General features: G+C 42.6%; 1 protein-coding gene across 2 annotated transcripts in view; it reads right to left on the bottom strand.

Annotated features, from left to right (window-relative positions):
• The window catches only part of LOC106568821 (receptor-type tyrosine-protein phosphatase N2), a 149,199-nt gene that overhangs the window by 13,404 nt on the left and 111,246 nt on the right, over positions 1 to 24,549 (bottom strand). For both annotated transcript variants that reach the window (XM_014139506.2, XM_045694068.1), the window contains 4 exons: positions 17,506 to 17,718; positions 11,862 to 12,047; positions 3,931 to 4,078; positions 3,375 to 3,448 (listed from right to left, as the gene is read on the bottom strand). In XM_014139506.2, the coding sequence (XP_013994981.2) occupies positions 3,375 to 3,448; positions 3,931 to 4,078; positions 11,862 to 12,047; positions 17,506 to 17,718 (621 nt within the window). The remainder of the gene's footprint in view (positions 1 to 3,374; positions 3,449 to 3,930; positions 4,079 to 11,861; positions 12,048 to 17,505; positions 17,719 to 24,549) is intronic.

Raw genomic sequence — 24,549 nt, 5'->3', positions numbered from 1 at the left:
GGAAATTGAAAAGAAGCGTGGGCCAGAAACGTGGGGCGAATGCGAGAATAGGTAAGTGACAGTCATACCTATTACCATGCAAATTGTATGGAAAATGTAATAATTGGATAGGCCAATTTAGCTGGAAGCAATTATGGGAGAAGACAGATAATTCCTAGGCTTGAACACACAAAATGGTCTTTAATAGTTTTCTGTTGCTTTATGAACTGAAATAATAAAATGTTTTAAATGAACTCAGGTTTGCGCAGAAGATTACACTTTTAACTTTAATTTATTAACTGCGGGAAGAAAAGAACAGTATTAACTAGCTAGATGTTTGAATTTCAATTAAAGTGGAAAAACTGTCACTGCAAAGTGCATTTGTTAAAGGATGGAGGAGAATAGACGGGCTGTAAATGGTAAAGTGCTTTTAAGTCATTTTCTATAATTGTCAATGATGACAAATGCTAACAAGGAGTCAAACATGTTAGCTTTGGCCTTTAAAAAATATGTAATAAAGAAATACAACAAACGTCTACTGTTTTATGCAATATCCTTGCTTGATGACTCGACTGTCATTCGCTACATACTTCAGTCTGAGACTGCCATCATCGAAGTTGTTTGTGGTGACGTCAAAATGAGGGGTGTTGTACAAAACAAAGTTATCCGTGATTGGAACATCTCTAGCCAATTAAAGTATCCAAACCAATGACCAATTTTCAAAACGTCACTTGGGACCTATCAGACGGTCCGGAATGTATTTCCATCCTAGAAATCGTTGGGGAGGTCCTCAGATCCAGACTCATTGCTAAGAAGAAACTAACGTCCGCAACGATCCCCTTGGGGAGTATCTGATGCAACATAGAAACTGACTGTGTCCTTGTTAAATAAGAATTTGTTCTTAACTGACTTGCCTAGATAAATAAAGGTTAAATATAAAATGTTAAAATAGCCTCAATACGGAGGCTCAGTGTAAAGCCTCTCAGAACACTCAGCACAGAGAGAAAGAGAGAGAGGGGGGAAGGAGAAAGAGGGAGAGAGGGAGGGGGAGGAAGAAGACTGAGTGTACGCATTCTTAGTGTACGTCTCTCTTCTCCCTCCCTCTCTCATTCTCTCTCTTTCTCTAGCTCCCTCTCTGTCGCTCTCACTCCCTCTGTTGTTCTCTCTTTTTCCTCTCTCTAATTTCTCTCTCTCACACATCCAAGTGTCTGCTGTCTCCCAACTGAGAGTTGGTGCTAATGACATTCTTGAGTGTGTTTCTTCCATTCAGCCGTCAGTAGGCAGAGGGGCTAATGCTGTTGATGGCTCTCCAGGAACCCATCCCAGTTTGGAGAGATATATATATAGATAGAGAAAGAAATATATATCTATATCTATATATATCTATATAGAGAGAGAGAAAGAGAGAGAAATATATATATATATACAGAGAGAGAGAGAGAGAGAGAGAGAGAGAGAGAGAGAAGAGGTTGAGCGAGAGACAGAGAGAAAGAGAGCGAGAGAGTCAGAAGGAAAGAGAGAAAGAGAGAGCGAGAGAAAGATTAGTCATTATTGGGACCTAATGAGGAGCAAGCAGCAACGCGACAGGCGTAATCATGGCTGTTTTGTTCTGCCCAGCCAGGGTCTGTGTTGCTGTAATTATCAGCCTTTCTTCCCTTCTGGCCGGTGGCTGTCGGTGGCAGTGGCGGTTATTGCAGAGCACTGCTCTGTCTCTGTCTGTCTGTCACCAACGCACCATGGGGGACCGAGGCTAATCAGGTAATTCACTGTGGTTCTGAGCCTCATTTCAGAGGTGTTTCAAAAGGTATTCAATGGGATTGAGAGAGGCAGACTCAGATGTTTTGTTCCCCATGCATTGCGAGGGGCTAGTAGTTAGGATCTGAAAGCGAGAGTCCATAAGACTAGCTAGAGCATCCTTAGAAACTCGACATACACTTCATCAACTTAAAACCAACAGGAGCACTGTACTGTAATGTCTTCAAAACAAAGCCATGCAATAATAGTTCAGGATGAATTAGCTTGAAGCCAGAGGTCCTACAGTAGAGAGAAGTAATAACAAGCTCTTTATGCTCCCATCACAAGGCAGTTACACAACTCTTATAATAATATCGTTTTAAGTTTTGCTTTAAGATTCACAGTGTTACTTTGCAGACAAACATTCTCCTGAGCGCCAACAACAACGCTGTGCGCGTGGGCGAGTGAGGAAATCAAATTGCCAGAAGCAGAGGTATTTCTGTATAACTGGTTGTACCCATCATGCTTGTCAGTCGGTGTTTGGAAAAGGTTCTTCTGTTTAGTTGTGAGTCACATCCTGGCACCTTGGTGTGACGAAGCCTGGGATGCCTCCGAAATGGAACCCGATTCCTTACATAGTGCACTACTTTTGAGATCCCTATGGGCCCTGGTCAAAAGAAGTACCCTATAAAGGGAATAAGGGGCCATTTGGGACGCATCCTTGAATTTGAAATGCATAGTGTTCCTGCTTCTTTTAATGGAATGCTTCTGGATCTGCCTCCAGGTTTGTTTTTTTACAACTGTTTTCAAATGGATATGCTCAGTTGCTGAATTCACACGGTTCTTACTTCCCTCATTCTCTTACAAATGTTTGGTCATTGGACATTCACAGTTGAGTTACAGAACACTATTTTGCTCAAAACATCATTTTTTGATACTTAAGCAGGTGTAAAATACTGTATTTAGGCCTATACTCTGGATGTTTTCCAACAGGAAAAGTTAAATAAGCCTGATGGAAATAAATGCTTCAGTCCTCATGCTGATTTACTTCTTACTGTATGTATTTGCTTGTTTATGCTGGGTACTGCAATTCAGCTTTTAGCTGCCAATGTGTAATCAACTAAACCTGAATATACTGTACATTGAGTGTGGGCCAGCATGCCTGTGGAACGAAATGAGGCTGTTCTGAGGGCAAAGGGGGGGGGGCAACTCAGGAATGTGTTCCTAATGTTTTGTACACTTAGTGTGCATATGCAACATCAAAACCCCCCAAAAAACTGCATAGCCGTGCCAAACAGTAAACAACAACACATACGCCAACATCAGCGTCATTCAAGGTGAATAATAGTAATATCTCAGTTCTTTACACATCAACTGTGCTTTCAATAATGAATAGGGTGAACCATTCATAGTACCCTTTCCCAAACTTTCCCCATGTGAATATTCACACCTTATCTTATTTTGTATTGAAAAAATTATGTATATTCAATGCATGAAACGCAGCGTGTATAAGCAATACAAAGCATCTTAGTAAAGCTAAGCAACCGGCGCATCAAATATTATATTGTCAAACACTGCTTGGCTTTTGTTCGTTCTAAATCCCTGTCGGGCTGTCAGTACAGCACGCCACACCCTCAGTATAAAGCAGAAAAGATACTTACAATTGGGCTGGCATTGATGTAATCTGAACTGCCTTGGCTGTTTTCAACCTTCAAGGTTATTCTTGAGTGATCATCTGAAATATGAAATGGAGGGATTATTGTACCAGCTGAACAAGGAGCCGGCACCCCACCCGGTCTGCCTGCAGTGTGTTCCACATACTGGAATACTGAAATAACCAAAACATCCTCAAACATAACCTTCAGCGTATCACTTCAACCTAAAGGAAACCCGCTCCATATATCATATAAAGTAGTCTCAGATGGGTGCAATTGACAGTAACATGATATCTAACAGCATTTTAAGACAGTACTTTAACTCAGAGGTCAGTCACCTATAATGCAGGGACAAATCAAAGTGCAAGATGAAGGTAAAGCTGTCTTAGGTCTGGAGAGCAGGAGAACTGCTCTCTATACCGCTGTGAGCATGGGTTCAAATCCCATTCACTGCTCTTTCAGCACACACTGTTCTACCTTTCCTCTCTATCCAATAAACATGGAAGAATATGGAAGGATTGGGACCGCCACACTCTATTAAAAGAAGAGAGAAATAACTCACAGGCCACCACAGCATTGGAGCGGTTCTTCTTTGTGTTCCCGGCCCCCAGGCCTGTAGTAGAGGCGTTGGGCTCAGCCTGGTACGCACACAGAGCCTCCCACTCCTTCTCCAGACGATTTTGGTTTTTCAGGTGGTCCTCCATGTAAAACTAGGGAGGACAGAAAATATATGGATTCAATATGGATGAAATAACTATAGTTGTGCCCATCTTGTTTATCAGTTGGTGGGTATTCCTCCACAACGTAAGACTAGGGAGGGAAGACAACATTTATTTTCCATTTCATTTTGGCTTAGTCAATAACGACCTGACCAAGAAAAAGCCATGAAAAGCAAGATGTAGACACAATAAGGAGACTTGAAATATAGTATTCTTAATTCAGCAGGAGCATTTTATCGCAGACATTCTCTTAATACTAGTCATGCAAACGTTTTGTGGCATTTGATTCCTATATGTGTGTGTCTTTATTAGAGGAGAAGTGAGCTCATAACCCAACCTCCTCCCATGTATTTATGGTCCTAGTCCTAGTCAAGAACAGGAATAGTTTCCTCTAAATGACAAGCCATTCAACCAAGACCATTACCTCTCCGACTCTATTCATAATTAAGTCAGGAGCACCGACTTTGATTAACTGCCGCTAATGAGATTGTCAAAGTTAAATGTGAAACATAGAACGTTTCAGCACTGGGACCATCAGGGTAGACAAGCTATTGTTCCTCTCTGTTGGAAGAGGACAGTTGGGCTGAGATAGTTGTTGGACATCACTGATGATCCAGGGTCGATACACACAAACAAGCATCTGACGCTCACCAGGAATATCTCTTTAACACAACACAAAAGAGCTTCCTAAAAGGACTCCTAGGCTACGTCCCAAATGGCACACTATTCCCTACGTAGTACACTACTACCATACTACCCATAGGGATCTGGTCAGAACAAAAGTGGTGCACTATATAAGGAATAGGGTGCCATTTGAGACAGCCCTACTGTCATTCTATTAATAACATAAGATTACAATGGGGAGAACATCATCTAGATTCATGGTGAGTACTTACAGAGGCTTAATGGACTTTCTCCTAACAGGATATATGGGGTATTTGTTGAAATAGAATCTGTCCTGGACAGATATCTTATCTACATCCCAAATAGCGCACCTTGTGGTGCTAGGGAATAGGGTGCCATTTGGGACTCACCCTTGACTGGATCCTCCTCACTATGATTGAAAAGGCGAAGCTCCTTAATGCAGCATACAGGGATGATCAGCACTAGGTTCACCACACACACACACACACACACACACACACACACACACACACACACACACACACACACACACACACACACACACACACACACACACACACACACACACACACACACACACACACAATTTAACAATGCTACCTTAATCCCTGCCCACGCTATCCCAATACGTCCCGGCCTCCATATCATATCATATCAATACATATTACACTATGTGCTGACACACCGAACACAGTCTGGGAAACAGGCTCAATATTTTAGCAGGCCATGAATCCATGACCCTTCCTTGATTTAGCCCCTTATCGAATAGCACCTTCATCCTGCACTGTTACCCTACCCGGATAACCTCACCCCCTCCACCTCTACCCCTCCATCCCCTACCACTCCACCAGCCCTCCCAGGGCATCAGACAGCCACACTCTCCTCTGCGTTAATGCCAGAGTAATGGGGTTTTGTTCTGTGTAAAGGGATTATTGCAATCCAATCAGGAGGTGCTGAGATCACCATGTGTCAGGCAAACACTGGCTAATCCCTTTACTGCTGGGTTTACAGCTGCCAAAAGGTGCTCAATAAAATCAGAATGAAATAACGCTCGATGAGGAGCTAGCGCTCAGCTCAGGGCTGTCGATGACGTCGTGGCAGGGCTAGAGCCTCATAATGAACTAGACTAGAGCACCTGGGTGAGAGATGACGTCGTGGCAGGGCTAGAGCCTCATAATGAACTAGACTAGAGCACCTGGGTGAGAGATGACGTCGTGGCAGGGCTAGAGCCTCATAATGAACTAGACTAGAGCACCTGGGTGAGAGATGACGTCGTGGCAGGGCTAGAGCCTCATAATGAACTAGACTAGAGCACCTGGGTGAGAGATGACGTCGTGGCAGGGCTAGAGCCTCATAATGAACTAGACTAGAGCACCTGGGTGAGAGATGACGTCGTGGCAGGGCTAGAGCCTCATAATGAACTAGACTAGAGCACCTGGGTGAGAGATGACGTCGTGGCAGGGCTAGAGCCTCATAATGAACTAGACTAGAGCACCTGGGTGAGAGATGACGTCGTGGCAGGGCTAGAGCCTCATAATGAACTAGACTAGAGCACCTGGGTGAGAGAAGGACACGTGCACATAGAAGCTGCTTGGTTTTACACCGACTGGATGTGTCACAAGTGGCACCATCAAAAGGAGTGCAGTACGTAGGGACTAGGGTGCCGTTTGGGACTAGGGTGCCGTTTGGGACACAGACACGGAGGTGCCAGGAAAGGGACGGGAACAACTGTGTACAACTGCAGCATCACAAACTACGGTGAGGAAGCTGCAGCATCACATGACGCTAACAACACCATTATAATAAGGCCACTTTTCTTCGTACTGGTTTAAGCTCGTATGGGATGCGTCCCAAACAGCACTCTATTTCCTATACCGTGCACTACTTTCGAACAGGGTCCCATCAAAAGGAGTGCATGACAAAGGGAATGGGATGCCATTTGGGACACAGCCATGGAATAGCGGGTATCACGGAAGATTAAGACCTTTTACTCCTGAACACATGGTGCTTTCCAGCATGAACGCTCCCTGTCCTGTATTAAAGTGATTAAACAGCATATTTCTTCATATTTGGCACGCACGTTGTGCCTGCAAAATGGTGGTGTAAATCAACACTCCAAATTACACCACACCCACACACCCTCACATAATACACTCAGCTATCTTCTAAATAACTTCCCACTCGGCAGCTTCGCAAATCCCTAATCTCTATAGACTCCACGCAGTATAATCTAGAACAATTACTGGGCCAGCAACAAAAGACAAGATAATGTGCTTTATATATAGAGTATGTTCATCTGCTTAAGACACAGCCAAGTCTCTGTATGAAGTCAGATTCTGAACAAGTACCATGGGACAAAGTAATACATTAAGATAGATAAGATGGTGCAAGGCAATTCTCTAATACAAATCAGTCGGGTATCATGATGGAGTGGGATTTGAAGCATTACAGGCAATTACCTTGGGGTGAATAAACCTAGCAAGCAATCAGGTTTTTTTTCTGAACCCCAGAATATGAATCACTCTACAACGTACTGTAGCGTAAGTGTGAAGCTTGGACTGCTGGTACTGACGACATGTTTGTCTCTCTGCACTGCCTGTGATAACTCAATATGAGCCCTCAGATGGTTGTTCAGCTCTGACTCTGGTCATATAATATGACAGAGGAAACTACTCAGAACATCCACTGTGGCTAGATTAACAGTCACTTTTCAGAAAGAGCCCAGAACATAGGAAAAGAACAGAAGAGGGAAACATCAACACTACTCAATCATAAAGTTGGCATTATTTTACTGGCAGATGGATCACAGTAACAGTTGTTGTTGTTGAGGGTGGAAGAAATAGGATGGAAGAGGAGAGGAGAAGAGAGAGAGAGGGGAGAGATGAAAAAGGAAAGAAGAGAGGAGAGAGGGGAGAGATGAAAAAGGAAAGAAGAGAGGAGAGAGAGAGGGGAGAGATGAAAGAGGAAAGTTGAAGGAGAAGAGTGAAGAGAGATGAGGAGAGAGAAGAGGAGAGAGAGATGAGAGAGAGATAAGAAGAGAGAGATGAGGAGAGTAAGATGAGAAGACAGAGATGAGGAGAGTAAGATGAGAAGAGAGAGATGAGGAGAGAAAGATGAGAGAGAGATAAGAAGAGAGAGATGAGGAGAGTAAGATGAGAAGACAGAGATGAGGAGAGAGAGAAGGAGAGAGAGAAGAGTAATAAATAAAAACTCAAAAAAGAGCAATTAAGTTTTGGAAACATCTAAAATACAGTGACCCCCTCTCATATCATTACCAAGCCCTGCAATGCCAAGAGCTGGTCCTGGGGCTGAGTTCACAAACCTGTTCTACTAACACACTGAAGCCTCAGGACCAGAACATCCAATCAATCAGAATTAAACAAATTACAACACAATCAAAACAAAACTACATTGCTTATTGGGAAGCACAAGCACGAAGCAAAATGCAGTGCTATCTGGCCCTAAATGGACAGTACACCGTGGCTAACTATTAGACCATGGTTACTGATCTAAACCTTAGAAAAACCTTGAAAGTACAGGCTCAGTGAGCACAGCCTTGCCATTGAGAAGGGTAGACACAGGAAAACCTGGCTCCCTGTAGAGGAAAGGCTGTGCAACCACTGCACAACAGCAGAACCTGAGACGGAGCTGCATTTCCTGACAAAATGTCAAAAATATAAAACACTTAAAGAGTGTCATTTCCCCAAATTTGAAACCCTTATTCAAGCTTTCAAAGACCTCTCTGATGAGAGTAGGCTACCCGTCCTGTTGGGGGAGGACGCAGAGAGCTGTGGGTTGGCAGCGCACTACATTGCTGCCTGCCATAAGATGAGGGACAGTGTCTGACAGACCAATCAACCTGCACATGTCCTCTACTGTATGCTTATTGTTATTGTTTAATGTATGGTTATTTTGACCCTTGGTTATTGTTGTTAATTTTTGACAATTTTGATTCTTATTATTTTCATATTGTAAATATCCAAAGTAAGCTTTAGCAATATGTACATTGTTACGTCATGCCAATAAAGCAAATTTAATTGACTTGAAGATGAGAGAGAGATGAGAAGAGAGAGATGAGGAGAGCGAGATGAGGAGAGCGAGATGAGAAGAGAGAGATGAGAAGAGAGAGATGATAAGAGAAGAGATGAGGAGAGAGAAGAGATGAGGAGAGAGAAGAGAGGAGAGAGAAATGAGGAGAGAAAGATGAGAGAGAGATGAGAAGAGAGAGATGAGAAGAGAAAGATGAGAGAGAGAAGGAGAGAGAGATGAGGAGAGAGAGATGAGGAGAGAGAGAAGAGTAATAAATAAAAACTCAAAAAAGAGCAATTAAGTTTTGGAAACATCTAAAATACAGTGACCCCCTCTCATATCATTACCAAGCCCTGCAATGCCAAGAGCTGGTCCTGGGGCTGAGTTCACAAACCTGTTCTACTAACACACTGAAGCCTCAGGACCAGAACATACAATCAATCAGAATTAAACAAATTACAACACAATCAAAACAAAACTACATTGCTTATTGGGAAGCACAAGCACGAAGCAAAATGCAGTGCTATCTGGCCCTAAATGGACAGTACACCGTGGCTAACTATTAGACCATGGTTACTGATCTAAACCTTAGAAAAACCTTGAAAGTACAGGCTCAGTGAGCACAGCCTTGCCATTGAGAAGGGTAGACACAGGAAAACCTGGCTCCCTGTAGAGGAAAGGCTGTGCAACCACTGCACAACAGCAGAACCTGAGACGGAGCTGCATTTCCTGACAAAATGTCAAAAATATAAAACACTTAAAGAGTGTCATTTCCCCAAATTTGAAACCCTTATTCAAGCTTTCAAAGACCTCTCTGATGAGAGTAGGCTACCCGTCCTGTTGGGGGAGGACGCAGAGAGCTGTGGGTTGGCAGCGCACTACATTGCTGCCTGCCATAAGATGAGGGACAGTGTCTGACAGACCAATCAACCTGCACATGTCCTCTACTATATGCTTATTGTTATTGTTTAATGTATGGTTATTTTGACCCTTGGTTATTGTTGTTAATTTTTGACAATTTTGATTCTTATTATTTTCATATTGTACATTGTTACGTCATGCCAATAAAGCAAATTTAATTGAATCGAAGATGAGAGAAAGATAAGAGAGCGATGAGGAGAGAGAGAAGAGGAGAGATAGATGAGAAGAGAGAGATGAGAAGAGAGAAGAGAGAGAGATGAGGGGAGAGAGACGAGAAGAGAGAAAGAGATGAGAGAGATGAGGAGAGAAGAGATGAGGAGAGAGAGAAGATGAGAGATAGATGAGAAGAGAGATGAGAAGAGAGATGAGGAGAGAGATGAGAAGAGAGATGAGGAGAGAGAGAAGTGGAGAGAGAGATGAGAAGAGATGAGGAGAGAGAGATGAGAAGAGAGAGATGAGGAGAGAAAGATGAGAGAGAAGAGAGAGAGATGAGTAGAGAGATGAGAAGAGAGAAGAGAGAGAGATGAGGGGAGAGAGACGAGAAGAGAGAGATGAGGAGAGAAGAGGAGAGAGAGATGAGGAGAGAGAGATGAAAAGAGAGATGAGTAGAGAGAGATGAGGAGAGAAAGATGATAAGAGAGAGATGAGGAGAGAGAGGAGGAGAGAGAGATGAGGAGAGAAAGATGAGAGAGATGAGAAGAGAGAAGAGAGAGAGATGAGGGGAGAGAGACGAGAAGAGAGAGATGAGGAGAGAGAGAAGAGGAGAGAGAGAAGAGGAGAGAGAGATGAGGAGAGAGAGATAAGAGAGATGAGAAGAGAGAGATGAGGAGAGAGAGAAGAGGAAAGAGAGAAGAGGAGAGAGAGAAGAGGAGAGAGAGAAGAGGAGAGAGAGAAGAGGAGAGATGAGGAGAGAGAGATGAGGAGAGAGAGATGATAAGAGAGATGAGAAGAGAGAGATAAGGAGAGAGAGAAGAGGAGAGAGAGAAGAGAGATGAGGAGAGAGAGATGAGCAGAGAGAGATAAGAGAGATGAGAAGAGAGAGATAAGGAGAGAGAGATGAGGAGAGAGAGATGATAAGAGAGAGATGAGGAGAGAGAGAGATGAGGAGAGAGATGAGAAGAGAGAGATAAGGAGAGAGAGAAGAGGAGAGAGATGAGGAGAGAGAGATGAGCAGAGAGAGATGAGCAGAGAGATAAGAGAGATGAGAAGAGAGAGATAAGGAGAGAGAGATGAGGAGAGAGAGATGAGGAGAGAGAGATGATAAGAGAGAGATGAGGAGAGAGAGATGAGGAGAGAGAGATGAGAAGAGAGAGATGAGGAGAGAGAGACGAGGAGAGAGAGACGAGAGAGGGGGTAGGAGAGAAGAGAGGAGATTCATAGCAGAAGAAGAGAGAGGAGTGGGAGCGTGCCCCTGGACCTCCCCCAGTCTCATGCAGATTGTGATGAAGCAGGGCATTTAGAATGATGGAGGGGGGTGGGGCACAGCCGGGGGGTGGGAGGGCGGGAAGCGTGGCTCACGCCTCATGGGTCATTTCCTTTCATTTCCCTGGCCTGGCTCCAATATATACCAACCAACCATAGCCAGCCGCAGTCTGATGAACAGTGAACAGTCTCTCTCCAGTGACGGCCTCGTGGCATACTTCATTCTCATATTTCAACTGCCGTACGTAGGAAGAAGGGACAAACAATTTGGCCAATCTGTAGAAAACGTGCTCAGTTGAGTAGCAGCAGACATTACTATCTGTTGCCAGGGAGCTGTCCAAGGGACTGAAGCTCACAGAGCTTTCTCTCACCTTACACTGCTGCTCCATTCAGAGGGCCGACCGGTCTCATATATATTCCTTGTGTAAATCTCAGGGGCAATTAAGAGCTTCATGCCTATTGAACACATCCCAGGGCCCTTCTATCACATATTGTGAGGAGCGTGTAATGCATGTGGATAGAGCTATGTGGAGAACAGATATACACTGCAATTACAATGGTAGACACAGTTATTCACAATCAATGAACATTTGAATATGTGGGAAGAGAAGACGTGGAAGGAGCCTGCTCATAGAAATGTGGGTGTAAGGTGAGAGAGAGAGATGGAAATAGAAAGACAGATGGAGAGAGGTAGAGAGAGAGAGAGAAACACAGACAGACAGTGATAGGGTGAGTCAGTCGTGGTACAGATGTTTACCAGGATCATGTGACCAGTGGAGATGTCCATGTTAGAGTGGACGGGTTCCTCAGACCAGGAGGAGGTGGAGCTTCGTGCCGAGGGGCTGACGATGGGCCCCCCGTCGCCGAACTGGGGCGCCACACTGTGCATCGGCTCCGGACGCTCTGCCGGCTGCTTGACCGACATCCGCTGACGACACAGTTCCTAGGAAGGGAGGAGGGACACAGGCACAGTTACAAAGTTAACTAACGAATATGTTCTTTTGAGATACAGGTTTTTCATATGCTAATGTTTCTTAAGACCTGCCATTACAAAACAATGGGTTTTCTTTTGGTTTCTGATGGTATACATTACATTGATTATTATTAGGCTGTTTCAAATGTAGACGGAAGGCTGCTTCTTGAATGAGGTTCTGGTGTTACTGACCATCTCCAAGGAAACGGCAGCCGTCACTAAAGTTATGTCACTGTTATGCACTACCTCGGTGTGCACATTCACAACCAATGGGGATTTGACTGCTGTATTATAATGTGTGATAATGCGCACGTTAACATTTACAGATTCCATACTATCAGCGTCAACGAAATACCAAAGGCTTACTATACAAAAGGCCTTCTGTAGAATAATTGGAGTATTTTTGTATTCCAGCACGGGTTCAACCTGCTATTTCAGTAATACTGAAATATTATTTGAGAAATACTTAAGTAATACTGAAGCAGTTAGAACATTTACTCCATGAGTTCAAATGATCATTTTTCTTAGTCACGGCTGAATGAGGATATCTGTTGGGGAGCAGCGATCTAACGCAGCTGGGGAGGTAGCCTAGCGAAGGTCAGAGGACGTCTAGCTACACATGCTCCAGTCATTAGGAGAGCGATAACAATGATTAACACTGGCTGTGAGTGACATCACAAGCAATTTCATTACAGTTGATATCTTATCTCACTATTTATCCTTATCCTCCCTGTGACATTGATCCGCTGGCTGTCCAAGCCATAACCATGGCAATTAGGTCTGTCTTTGTTTTACCAGCACCCATTCCCTCAGTACCATTCACTGGAAAGGGTATATGGTGTGCTACCAGTCTGGTTCAGTTTAAGTACATAAAATATCATTATAGAAAAATAAACAAAACAAATACAGGAATCCAGCCCATCATATTTCCAATCTATGCCTGCCCGCCCGCCTGCCCTCCTGCCTGCCTGCCCTCCTGCCTGCCTGCCCGCCCGCCTGCCTGCATGCTATAAGTCGGGTAGCTTATAACCACTCAATTCTACAAAATCTGCCTGCCTGCCCGCCCGCCTGCCTGCCCGCCTGCCTGCCCTCCTGCCTGCCTGCCCTCCTGCCTGCCCGCCCGCCCGCCTGCCTGCCCGCCCGCCCGCCTGCCTGCCTGCCCTCCTGCCTGCCTGCCCTCCTGCCTGCCTGCCCACCCGCCTGCCTGCCTGCCCTCCTGCCTGCCTGCCCTCCTGCCTGCCCGCCTGCCTGCCTGCCCGCCCGCCCGCCTGCCTGCCTGCCCGCCCGCCTGCCCTCCTGCCTGCCTGCCCTCCTGCCTGCCTGCCCGCCCGCCCGCCCGCCCGTCCGCCCGCCCGCCTGCCCGCCTGCCTGCCTTTCCCAGCAGCCACCAGGAAAGGCCTGCCTCTCCTCTCCCCCATCCCTCTGCTACAGCCCCATTCCAGACAGCCAGACAGCCGCACCATTACCACAGGCTCTAACATTCACATTCCAACAACTCTACAGGGTGGACTTGGTGGTTACCACCATCAGTCCTAATTAAAAAGGCCCCATGTAAAAATGGCCTCCCCTGAGATATTCAATTAGCTGCCTGCTAAAAACCCAAATGAAACAGACGAGGAGGAAAAAGAAAAACGTTCCACCAAGGTCGGGTTTAAATTAAATAACACCTATTTACAGCTTTACTATGGCACTGCCCAGGCCAAGGAGAAATGAACAGCGCTGTGTCCCAAATAGCACCATATTCCCTATATAGTGTATTACAGGGTTTTTTCAGAGCCTTGTCAAAAGCAGTGCACTATGTAGGTCAGAGTCTGGTCAAAAGTAGTGCCCTATGTAGGGAATAGGGTGCCTTTTGGGACGCTCCCCTGGTGTCAGTCTGTTATACTGTATATGGTTGAGCTCCGTGTTATATTGCAGGATTTGGAGAAATTCTGAAAACAAAAACCCTGGATTGATAGATAAATCTGTTCTCCGATGTGTGAGCCTGAGACAGACGTCGGAACAGTTGTCAGATGTTACATTATTCATTCCTTCAACTGATGTTTCAAAACAAGCTATGAATGTGTTATCTAATATTTCTCACACAAAAATCTGGAATTTAACAGATTTTTTGTTAAAGTTTACCTTGTAAAAATCGATTAGATGATGGAAATGTATTCCAAAGCGTTTGGTTCAGATGATACAGAACGCACTAGCTAGCTCACAAAATAAAGTCTGGCCTGACATAAAATAATATCATTATCTTCTATCAATTGATTTCAAATACACAGACAGAAATACACAAGAGCCCTATGAGTCACTAAATAGGGAATAAGGTACCATTTGGGAAGCAACCATATACCATAATGGGCAGTGGGAGTGTCTGTGAAGAGTGGCCAGTGGAGGCGAGCTTCTGATCTCGGTAAACCCAGTCTTGCGTAATTGGTCAGAAGCTCGATTAAGTTCTGGGTCCATACGTGTTACGAGAAGAGATAGAACGAGGATCGGAACCAGAACAAAGTGCTCCACCCTCTCTCTTTGCAAGTTACAGGCAAATCTTTGGGCCAAATGTCCCCTCCCCTTCTGAAATTCGAAAGATGCTAACACCTGCGAAATCGTGATTCTTCCAAATAACCAGTGCTGAAAATCCAAAAATCCCAACTAAATTGACTGATCAATGTGATTTTTTTCTATTGAATAAAAGCTTCTTAATTGTTTTCAACACCTTATGCGCATTGCATAGACGGGCGGGTTGCTTAGCAACCAAACCGATGCGCGTGCATCTTTGGCGGCAAAACAGACAAGGTTGTAAACTATATTTAGGCACAATACATCAATACAGTTGTTGATTAGCTAGCTAGGGAATTTTATATATTAGCATAGCTGTGACATAAGTCACCTCAAAACAAGACATGGTATCAAGAACAATATACAAGTAACTGAAACAAACCTACGATTCCCTACATGGCAGCTATCTGACTGTTCAGAATCATAAAAACACACGGCCTTCTGCCTCTGCAACCAACTTCATTTCTTGATTTACAGGGAATTGGTTTCATTGCTTTAGAAATGTGGAAATTCAAAAGTGAAAAATATACGCGGAACAAGATTAAACAATGGGTTGTATTTACATTAAATATTACTTTGTATTTATGTTATTTACTAGGCTTTGCCCATGTGCTAAAACAAACAAAGGCCCTCTGACTCAATATGGGGGAGGGAAGAAAGAAAGAAAGAAAGAAAGAAAGAAAGAAAGAAAGAAAGAAAGAAAGAAAGAAAGAAAGAAAGAAAGAAAGAAAGAAAGAACGAGAGAAAGAACGAGAGAAAGAAAGAAAGAAAGAAAGAAAGAACGAGAGAAAGAAAGAAAGAAAGAAAGAAAGAAAGAAAGAAAGAAAGAACGAGAGAAAGAAAGAAAGAAAGAAAGAAAGAACGAGAGAAAGAAAGAAAGAAAGAAAGAACGAGAGAAAGAAAGAAAGAAAGAAAGAAAGAAAGAACGAGAGAAAGAAAGAAAGAAAGAGAGAGAGAGAGAGAGAGAGAGAAAGGTTGAGCGAGAGACAGAGAGAAAGAGAGCGAGAGAGAGAGAGAGAGAGGCAGAAGGCCAGAGAGGGATAACATAAACCTCAGTAGACTGTTCAGCAGTGTGGCAGGCAGTTCCCGTGTTTCTCTTGGAAATCCAGGGGACTAGAGACTGGCTGACAGACAGGCATCATCCACAATATAGGGACGGCAGGCAGCCTGTCAATCAAGCTTTTCTCTTTCAGTGTCAACCAGTTGAACATCATATTTTCATATCACAGGACAATATGGCTGACAACTTAGAGACGCTGAGACCTAAGGCATAGAGATTTCTGTGATATATATAAGCTGGTAGTACACTGTGGGGGTATGTTGTGTGTGTGTGTGTGTGTGTGTGTGTGACCATGGCCTCAGAGGCTCAGACAGACGCACCCAGGGCCTGGGTCATTAGCATGCAGTGAGGATGTGAGAATGTAAGTGTGACTCAGTGATGTGTGTGTGTAGTACGGTCGTCAAACTGCGCGCTGCTACCCTTCTGGTTTAATTGCATGTAGCTTTAAAGAGTCCCCTGCTCCCTTGTGCTGGGCCAGCGCACGCACGCACACACACACACACACACACACACACACACACACACACACACACACACACACACACACACACACACACACACACACACACACACACACACACACACACACACAGTTCAGTTCAGTTCAGTCAAGGGAATCCATCTATATATCCTTAGGATGGATGCTACACAGCTTCTATGAGAGTATAACATAGCAGCAAAGGGATAATAACAAAGCATTGTATTGTAATTTCAGGTGTAGTATGTTAGTGAAATTACTTAATATCAAAATGTACAATATTTGCATCGGTTTTAGTTGCATGGCCAAAGTGGTAAATGCCTTAGGAAAAGCTACTGACTCTTAATCAAAGTCTGTAAAGGCCCAGTAAACATCAATTAAGCGGAAATGTGCAGGAGCCCAGCAGTAAGTGGATTATGAAAAATATTTAAGACTAATAAAACTATCCAGCCACCTTGTTGGTCAATATGAAATACATCCAAATATGTCACAGTCAAATAAAATATATTTGAAAGTAGAATGAAACATTAAAGTTGAATACCCTAGCTAGTATTATTTATACATATTAGAATGACTTGAGGACAGCACCTAAAGTACTGTAAAATGTAAGTACCAAAGAGAAGGGCTGTGGCCCTGCTCATTCTAAAATGAATGCTCACAGGACCACTCTCATTTAAAAAGATCAGGGAAAATGGTCAGTGGCAGAAATTTCTATCTAATTCTTTGCTTAAAAGGGACTTAATATTGGATTCTATAAATTGAATTTCACACCTGGACTTTCAGGCCGTAGGATAATTACACCTGTTAGAGAGGGGAATTGAAAGGACTACCAGCACAGGCAGACAATGCCACCCGCAAACCTGTTGGGTTCATATTGTTTTCCATTTTCCAAATTCCCAAACACTCAAAAAGGAATGGAAGAAATGCATACTACTCTACAAATGAAAAATGAAATGAAAAATGAAAAAGTGAAAAACATACATAAATTACACCACAGGTAGATAAACAAGTGTAACACAGTTTGGTGGCACCTTAATTGGGGAGGATGGTCTCATGGTAATGGCTGGAGCAGAATAGTTGCAATGGTATCAAATACCATGTGTTTGATGCCATTCCATTTGCTCCGTTCCAGCCATTAATATGAGCCATCCTCCCCTCACCAGCCTCCTGTGAAGTATACACAACATACACTCCAAACAATCTAACATACTTGGATTGTCATCTGTATTTTTTGGGGTGCATCCCAAATGAACCACTATTTCCTATATAGTGCACTACTTTTGACCAGATCCATAGGGATAGGGTACCAATTATAGACTAACGTCTGATATATATTCTCCTACTTGATAGGTGGATGTAGCATCGCTGCCTGTGTCTGTTCCCAGGTTGGTGAGCTTCTCCTTGAGCTTGTGGTGAGAGTGGTGTCGGAGACAGTAGACCACAGTGGAGGCCAGCAGCACAGCCACGATACACAGGATAGACACCACTGTCAGGATCAGGAACTTGGTGGACTCGGCCGTGCTGTACTTGGTGGGAATCTGGTTGATCTGGCTTCTCTGTAGGAGAGAGGGAGGAGAGAGAGAGAGAGAGAGAGAGAGAGAGAGAGAGAGAGAGAGAGAGAGAGAGAGGTAGAGAAAGAGAGGGAGGAAGGTAGGGAATGAGGGGGAGGGAGAGAGAGAAAGGGATGAGTGAGAAAGAGAGAGAGAGGGTGGGGGGAGAAAGAGGGAGAGAGAGGATTACACATGATATAATGGTGACGTTATGTTTTCAGACTTCACACATTTTCCTGATGCATTAGATACAATGAGCCAGTGATCTACAATTTCACATGTTTTGGTTGGACATAATCAAGTATGCATATAGTTGCAGATAAAATATCTGATCAAGTGTTTTTGTTCCATCATATGTGTCCAATAGTGCACAGAACACATCAACTCCCCAAAATGTAGATTATTAAGGAATATACTGAATAAAATAACATATATTTACAATGTATTAACCCAACCACTGTTAGCTTCACCTGACACAGTAGTTTTCCTGCCGTATTTTCCTATGACATCATTACAAACAGTAGGACATTTGACTAGTAGCCAATGACTTGTCGAGTACCTACAACCTGTCAAGCATTTAATCACTGCCAAACACGTATCTAAAGCAAACTTTACGATTCATTTAGCCTACTTCATTTTACACAGTACATTGCTAGGAAGAAATCCCACTATAGACACAGAGTCCTCAATTCAAACACCATATAAACCTATACCCAAGTAGGCTACATAGGGAAAAAGCACTACATGTACTAAAACATATTAAAGAAGGGAAATTCATTATGTTGTTCATTAAAAGCAGACCATCTTACTGCTACATGGAGTTCATTTCAGAGGCCAGTGATCTGGGATAATGGTCGTGTTCCATTCTACCCGGAGTATGTCCCAAATGGCACCCTGTTCCCTTTATGGTGCACTACTTTTGTGACAAGGGCCCATAGGGAATAGGGTGCCATTTGGGACACAGACCCGGCCACGGTGAATCAACAATAGCCTGATAATTCTCTCTCATTAGAGACAGCATAAATGATGTTAGCAACAATACGGAGCAGGGGGGACGAGTGAAGAGACGAGAGCTGCAAATTGCAATCCCAACTACCAGATCAACAATTCCCCTTTTTTTACAGAATGATCAAAAATAAATAGTGAAAAAGGCTTGGCTGCTTGGCTCTCTGCTGCTTGCTTCAAGACAGGAATAATTAGCAAACCATTTTTTTTTCTTCTTATTTTTTACATCCTCTTTGTAGTGTTACAAAAAAATGCATTTTACAACCCCCCTCTCTCACACCATTATGAATGCCTGACTAGGCTATTCATGATCTTGTTCTAATAGTCATTTTATGCTATGTATTCAGCCTGCCACATTCTATTTTCTACCTTGTCTTACATTGCAGAAATGCAAGGCCCTCATTTAAAGTTCAGGCTCATTTTATCTCTGCATCATAAAGACCAAGCAAGAAAATATTGGTGGAACGTGTGTCTGTCGGTGGCAGGCCAGGGGTCATAGGGATTAGGGCCAGTCTGCATCCCAGTTAATGGAAATGTGTGTTTAAAAAAAAGGCTGTGACGGCATCCCAAATCACACCCTATTCCCTATGAGCACTACTTTTGACTAGGGCTTTGGTCAAATTAGTGCACTGTATAGGGAATAGGGTGTGATTTGGGATACAGATTGTGAGATGGGCCCTGCTTGGGCCTGCCTGCCTGTCACAGACATGTAAGCCCCTAGGAGGTGGAAGGTTGGAAGGGAAGGGGTGGCCACTGAATGCTGCACAAGGATTGTTCTGGAATGCCTTGTGTTGTGAGGCTGTGAGACAGGGTACCCCGCCACTACAGTGAACGGTATAGATCTATTCCCCCTGATTTCATTCATAGCTGGCTGTATTCAGCACCTTAAAAGAATGGATTCAGAAAGCTCTACAAAGGGAGACAACAGTTGCCCAATGCTTTGTGGGGTCCAATTTGCCTGGGAGTATTAAGCTGTACTGTAAAGCCTGGTTGCATGGTAATGTGATTGTGTTAAAAGGAAACAGTGGGAAACTCTCCTCTCTATCAGTCTCACTGAGGCCCTCAGTGCTATGATGAAAAATAGCATTTCTCAGTCTAAAAAAGATGACATTATTTTCTGAAGATTCAATTGTAAAAGATTGTAAACATTGTGTTTCCACTGACCTCTCAGTCTCAGGGAGAGAAAAACAGAATGTAACCCTCTGATGCATCTTACAGAAATATTACTAAATTACCTGAGCAGAAAGTTTATTGTAGACACTCACTAATAATACATTTCAACTGCATGACACACTTGCTTTGATTCCAATAATCTTCTGCAAAATATAGTTTTCCACTGACCCCCCCCACCCAAAAAAAAATATTATAATAATTTCATTATTTTGTCAAATTAAATTTCATAGAGAAGGATCAATGGCATCTTGCTTGGATAGTAATGGCCATACTTAGTTTCCAAACTGTAACTGTTCACTCATCCCTCACTGGACAGATGCTTATGCTGCCCTCTCTATTGATTCAAACAAATGTAGCCTGACTTCAACTGCTTGCCGTTAAATCACATCTATAAAAAATGAGGAGCTAAGATTCTGATTGTGGTGCAGAACCACAGAACCAGATGCTGTGGCATAGAAAAAAATATAGAATAATTGAAAAGCAAAAAGCTTGCTGAGGGAGAATGTTCGAAGTAAATATGTGTATAGTGTGTGTGATTATTATCTGAAGGCCTTCATTTTTTTATGCATTTACAAAAAAGAATCCCACAACAAGAGAATGTTTGACCTTTTCTTTGGTACAGTATAAAGGAAGCATAAAATAGATATTACCAGGCAGGCCAGCCAGACAGACAAAAAGGCAGAATCTTCTCTTCAGTATTGCAGCTCCAGGGCCTTCCTTTCTGCCTCTCTCTCCAAAGGCTTAGCACTTTCAATCAAATGACATGGCAACATCTTGACGCACAGAGGGCTGTGTAAGATTAAATCCCATTATATATGGAAAGAAATGCCAAAAAAATTGCATTTCTTAATTATGTTTGGTGATACAAAAATATGTGCCAATAAAAATCATTATAAAATAGTTTTTCTGAAATTGACACACATTTCCTTGAAAACAAATGTGGTATGAAGACAACCCTCTAATGTTTTACATAATATGAATCACTTAGGTTACTGTTGGGTTTTTAACTTACACTTAGCTAGCTCAATTTTAGGCCAAAAATATTTTGTTTCAACACTATTTAATGCATGCAACAAAAAAAAAACTATGATTAAGCTGAAAATATGGTCTCAGATAGCAAAGGGGAAGGGGGTTCCTTTCATGCCGAGAGGTCTATTGTCCATCTGTCCTGAAGCAATTGTACTTGCAAATTTCAATTTCACATAGGCAAACGTGATCTGACATACCCAGCTCCTCCTCAGCATGCATTGGAGAAAAGCATTAGCATAGCCGTCAAGGATGGATGCTGCACACTCTGGGGTCAAGCTTTTCATTTCAACACATATCAGATGTAGGTGAGTCTGCCCAAAATAACACTGATTCTCCTGAGAGAAACAATAGTTTATAGGCTACAATAATCTGAAGAAAGAGAGAGGGGATACTTAATGATCTGAGGGTTGTCGAAATTAAAAACCATGCAGAATGTATGCAGATGCCCTTGTTCAAATGTATGTATTATTGCTGTAAAATTGTCAGCATATAAAAGACAAGTGTATTTCTCATACAATCCATAGGTTATACAGGTTTACAGTATGATGAGAGAAAACTTAATTAAGCAAGGTCTGAATTCTGTTCTATAGCGGGACATACAAAATAAAGTCACTAAAAGTCTTGAATTCCATGGGCTTAAAAACATGGATTTATTTTCACCGTTATTTCACCTTTATTTTAACAGGGAGTCATATTGAAACCCAGGTCTCTTCTTATCTCTTATAAAATTAGAGACCCCTCCAAGTAAATCTCATCCAGCCCTTATAGTTTTTAAATTCTAGTATGTGAACTAGAAGGCATAGAAAGAGGGCTTGAGTTGAGGGATGTTGGTTGGCTTGGCGAGGGGGTATGAAAGATCAGTGAGGCTACCTTAGACAAAAGGCAGATGGATTTCTACAGCTCTGGCTTATTCTAAATCATTGAATAAAGGTCAGGGGGAGAGAGGCGTCTAACTATTGTTCCCAGCCAGCTACTTGTGAGGAAACAATGATCTCTCCCTAACCTCGGATAATATAATGCCTTTGAAAAGTTCACCCCCATTTACAAAACCTTTCAGCAAACAGGCATGCACACACACACACACACACACACTTTTCAAGAGAACAATTTAACGATTCAAGACTGTATAAATTGTTAACACAATTTACCACACAATTTACCACACATAATATCAATCATATTATTTACATATATATATATATATACATACATACATACATACACACACACACACATATACATATATACATATATATATATACACACACACACACATATATATATATATATACACACACACACATATATATATATATATATATATATATATATATATATATATATATATACACACACACACATATATATAGGCCTACTCTAGTGGAAGTTGTTTCCATTCTATTCAGTTCTTTGGATCTCAGTCTGGCAAACTGGCAAACATAGATAGCCTATAACTTTTATATGTACACTCAAATTGTGATGCATGATGGTCCTCCAAATGAATGATTTGTACACACCATTAAAACAAGTAAATTCTCCATATAAATGACAACATGAAGTGCCACTATTGCAGGCATAATAACTGTTCTATAGTTCAATAAGGTCTGTTCACTTCAATATATCAGAATACCACACAATAAATAGACTAGATAACCAAAAATAACCACCCCAAAATGAGATTTTTGAACAGTTTTGATTCAAATATAAAAGACTGTCTAGGCTACAGACATATGCACTGAGTTGACCCCTAGCAACTGTGAGCCGTCAATCTTCTTAATGCGTAAACTCCAGGTAGGCTACATGGTGCACCGCGCATTAACTTCAGATTGCTATAGAAGAGTGGTCAAAATAGGTCGAAAATGTGAGCGAAATAAATAACAAATACGAGCCTACTGAATGTATATTTCAGGTTATGGTTAATTAATATATACTGATACCAACAGAGGATTAGGCAGGGTCACCATATGAAATACAACGTCGTCATGCTTAATGCGCAATTATCCAAAAAGACCAGTAGGCTATAGCCTATGTATGACAAAACAAAATATGTTAATAGATAAGCATATGAACTCAAAACACAATCAAAATAATCTTATCCAAGTCCATTTGGACGATTATCACCAATAGACCACATGCACTTGCTGAACATGATATATCTCGAGATAGAGAGAAGTGAAGCCAAGTGGTGTTGCAATAATGCGTAGCCTAATCTTATACGAGTAGTTACCCAAATTCATGTTGAGATGTTACAGAGATTCCTTGAGCTTCAGCTATTCCCTATTCCATCCGAGAGCACGCACGACACGGCAGTCGCTGCATAGACACCAGCAGCGGCGGTAACATCAGCGTGAATGACTCCTCTCACTTCGTTCTTTCGTCTTTCAAAAGTTCACAGTCTCTCTCTTCCATTCAACTCAGCCGTGACAAAGGCGCACGGCAGCGGTTGCCCTGAACGGTAAGCCTACTCCTCAAATGAGGTGAAAGCTTGGAGAAAAATAAAATACACGAATAGCGTATTTTTTCCTCGACAAACTCTTCAGAGAAACCTCAACCATACCAGCACGCTACTCCCGCGGAAAGGAGTGGCGGAGATGTGTGTGGGTGATGATTTATTCGCTTTGGACAAAGTAGGGGATCGAGCCCCTCCTTATATTCAGCGGCCCTCGGGTCCCTGTCTGTACCACATGTCACATCCAATGGTTGCTATGGTGATGCCTCCACATGTTGCCGACTGTGTAGCGAAAGCTTGAGGAGAGCTCAGAGCTGGCTGTTGAAAAGCTTGTCGGGAATATGAATGGACCCTGCGCTTGCCTGCCTCTCATTTGTACAATTGTTTGGGGTTTCTTATCTTATGGAATAGCCTAACTAGGATCTCTATATTTATTTTGTTTCTTTCTTGGATATTCAATTATTGTAAATAAATGGGTTGAACCACACACACACACACATACACATACATTCATACATTCATACATACATACATACATACATACATACATACATACATACATACATACATACATACATACATACATACATACATACATTTCCCATGGGTTGAGAATCATCCTTTAGCTGTTCAACTGTAGGCTATAGCTTATTCTGTACATGTTATCCCCAGATTTACAGTAAGCCTACTATGCTACTTAACTGTAGCCTACCTTATCATTCACCTGTAAAAAAATATATATATTTCCATCATTAAAAGTAAAACTTGACAACCATTATTCACTCCTGCTGTCTTATGCCAGTCCTGCTGACACAAAACGATGTATCTGATTTTGGTATTGCATGTGCCAGCCATGACCATGCACTGCAGTAGTGACTCACAATGTCCTATCCTCAAAATACCTAGGTATGTAGAGAGAGGGAACAGAGACTTATTTCGCTACAGTACACACAGGGACAAACATCCCTCCAAAAACCAATCAACACATACTGCTAATTAGTTATTATCACAGAAAGGGCTGATCCTATGGAGGGCAACAGCTGCAGAAAACATGGGGGAAGGAAGGCTGGGTGGCTGGGTCTGAGAAACCAGGAGGAGGGGGGGGGCACGTGGATCAGAGGGGAGAGAAAGGGTTAAAGAACGTCACAAATGGCACCCTTTTCCCTACACATTGCACTACT

Source organism: Salmo salar, chromosome ssa14 (assembly GCF_905237065.1).
Source record: "Salmo salar chromosome ssa14, Ssal_v3.1, whole genome shotgun sequence".
Lineage (NCBI taxonomy): Eukaryota > Metazoa > Chordata > Actinopteri > Salmoniformes > Salmonidae > Salmo > Salmo salar.
This window is presented reverse-complemented; position numbering and strand designations above follow the sequence as displayed.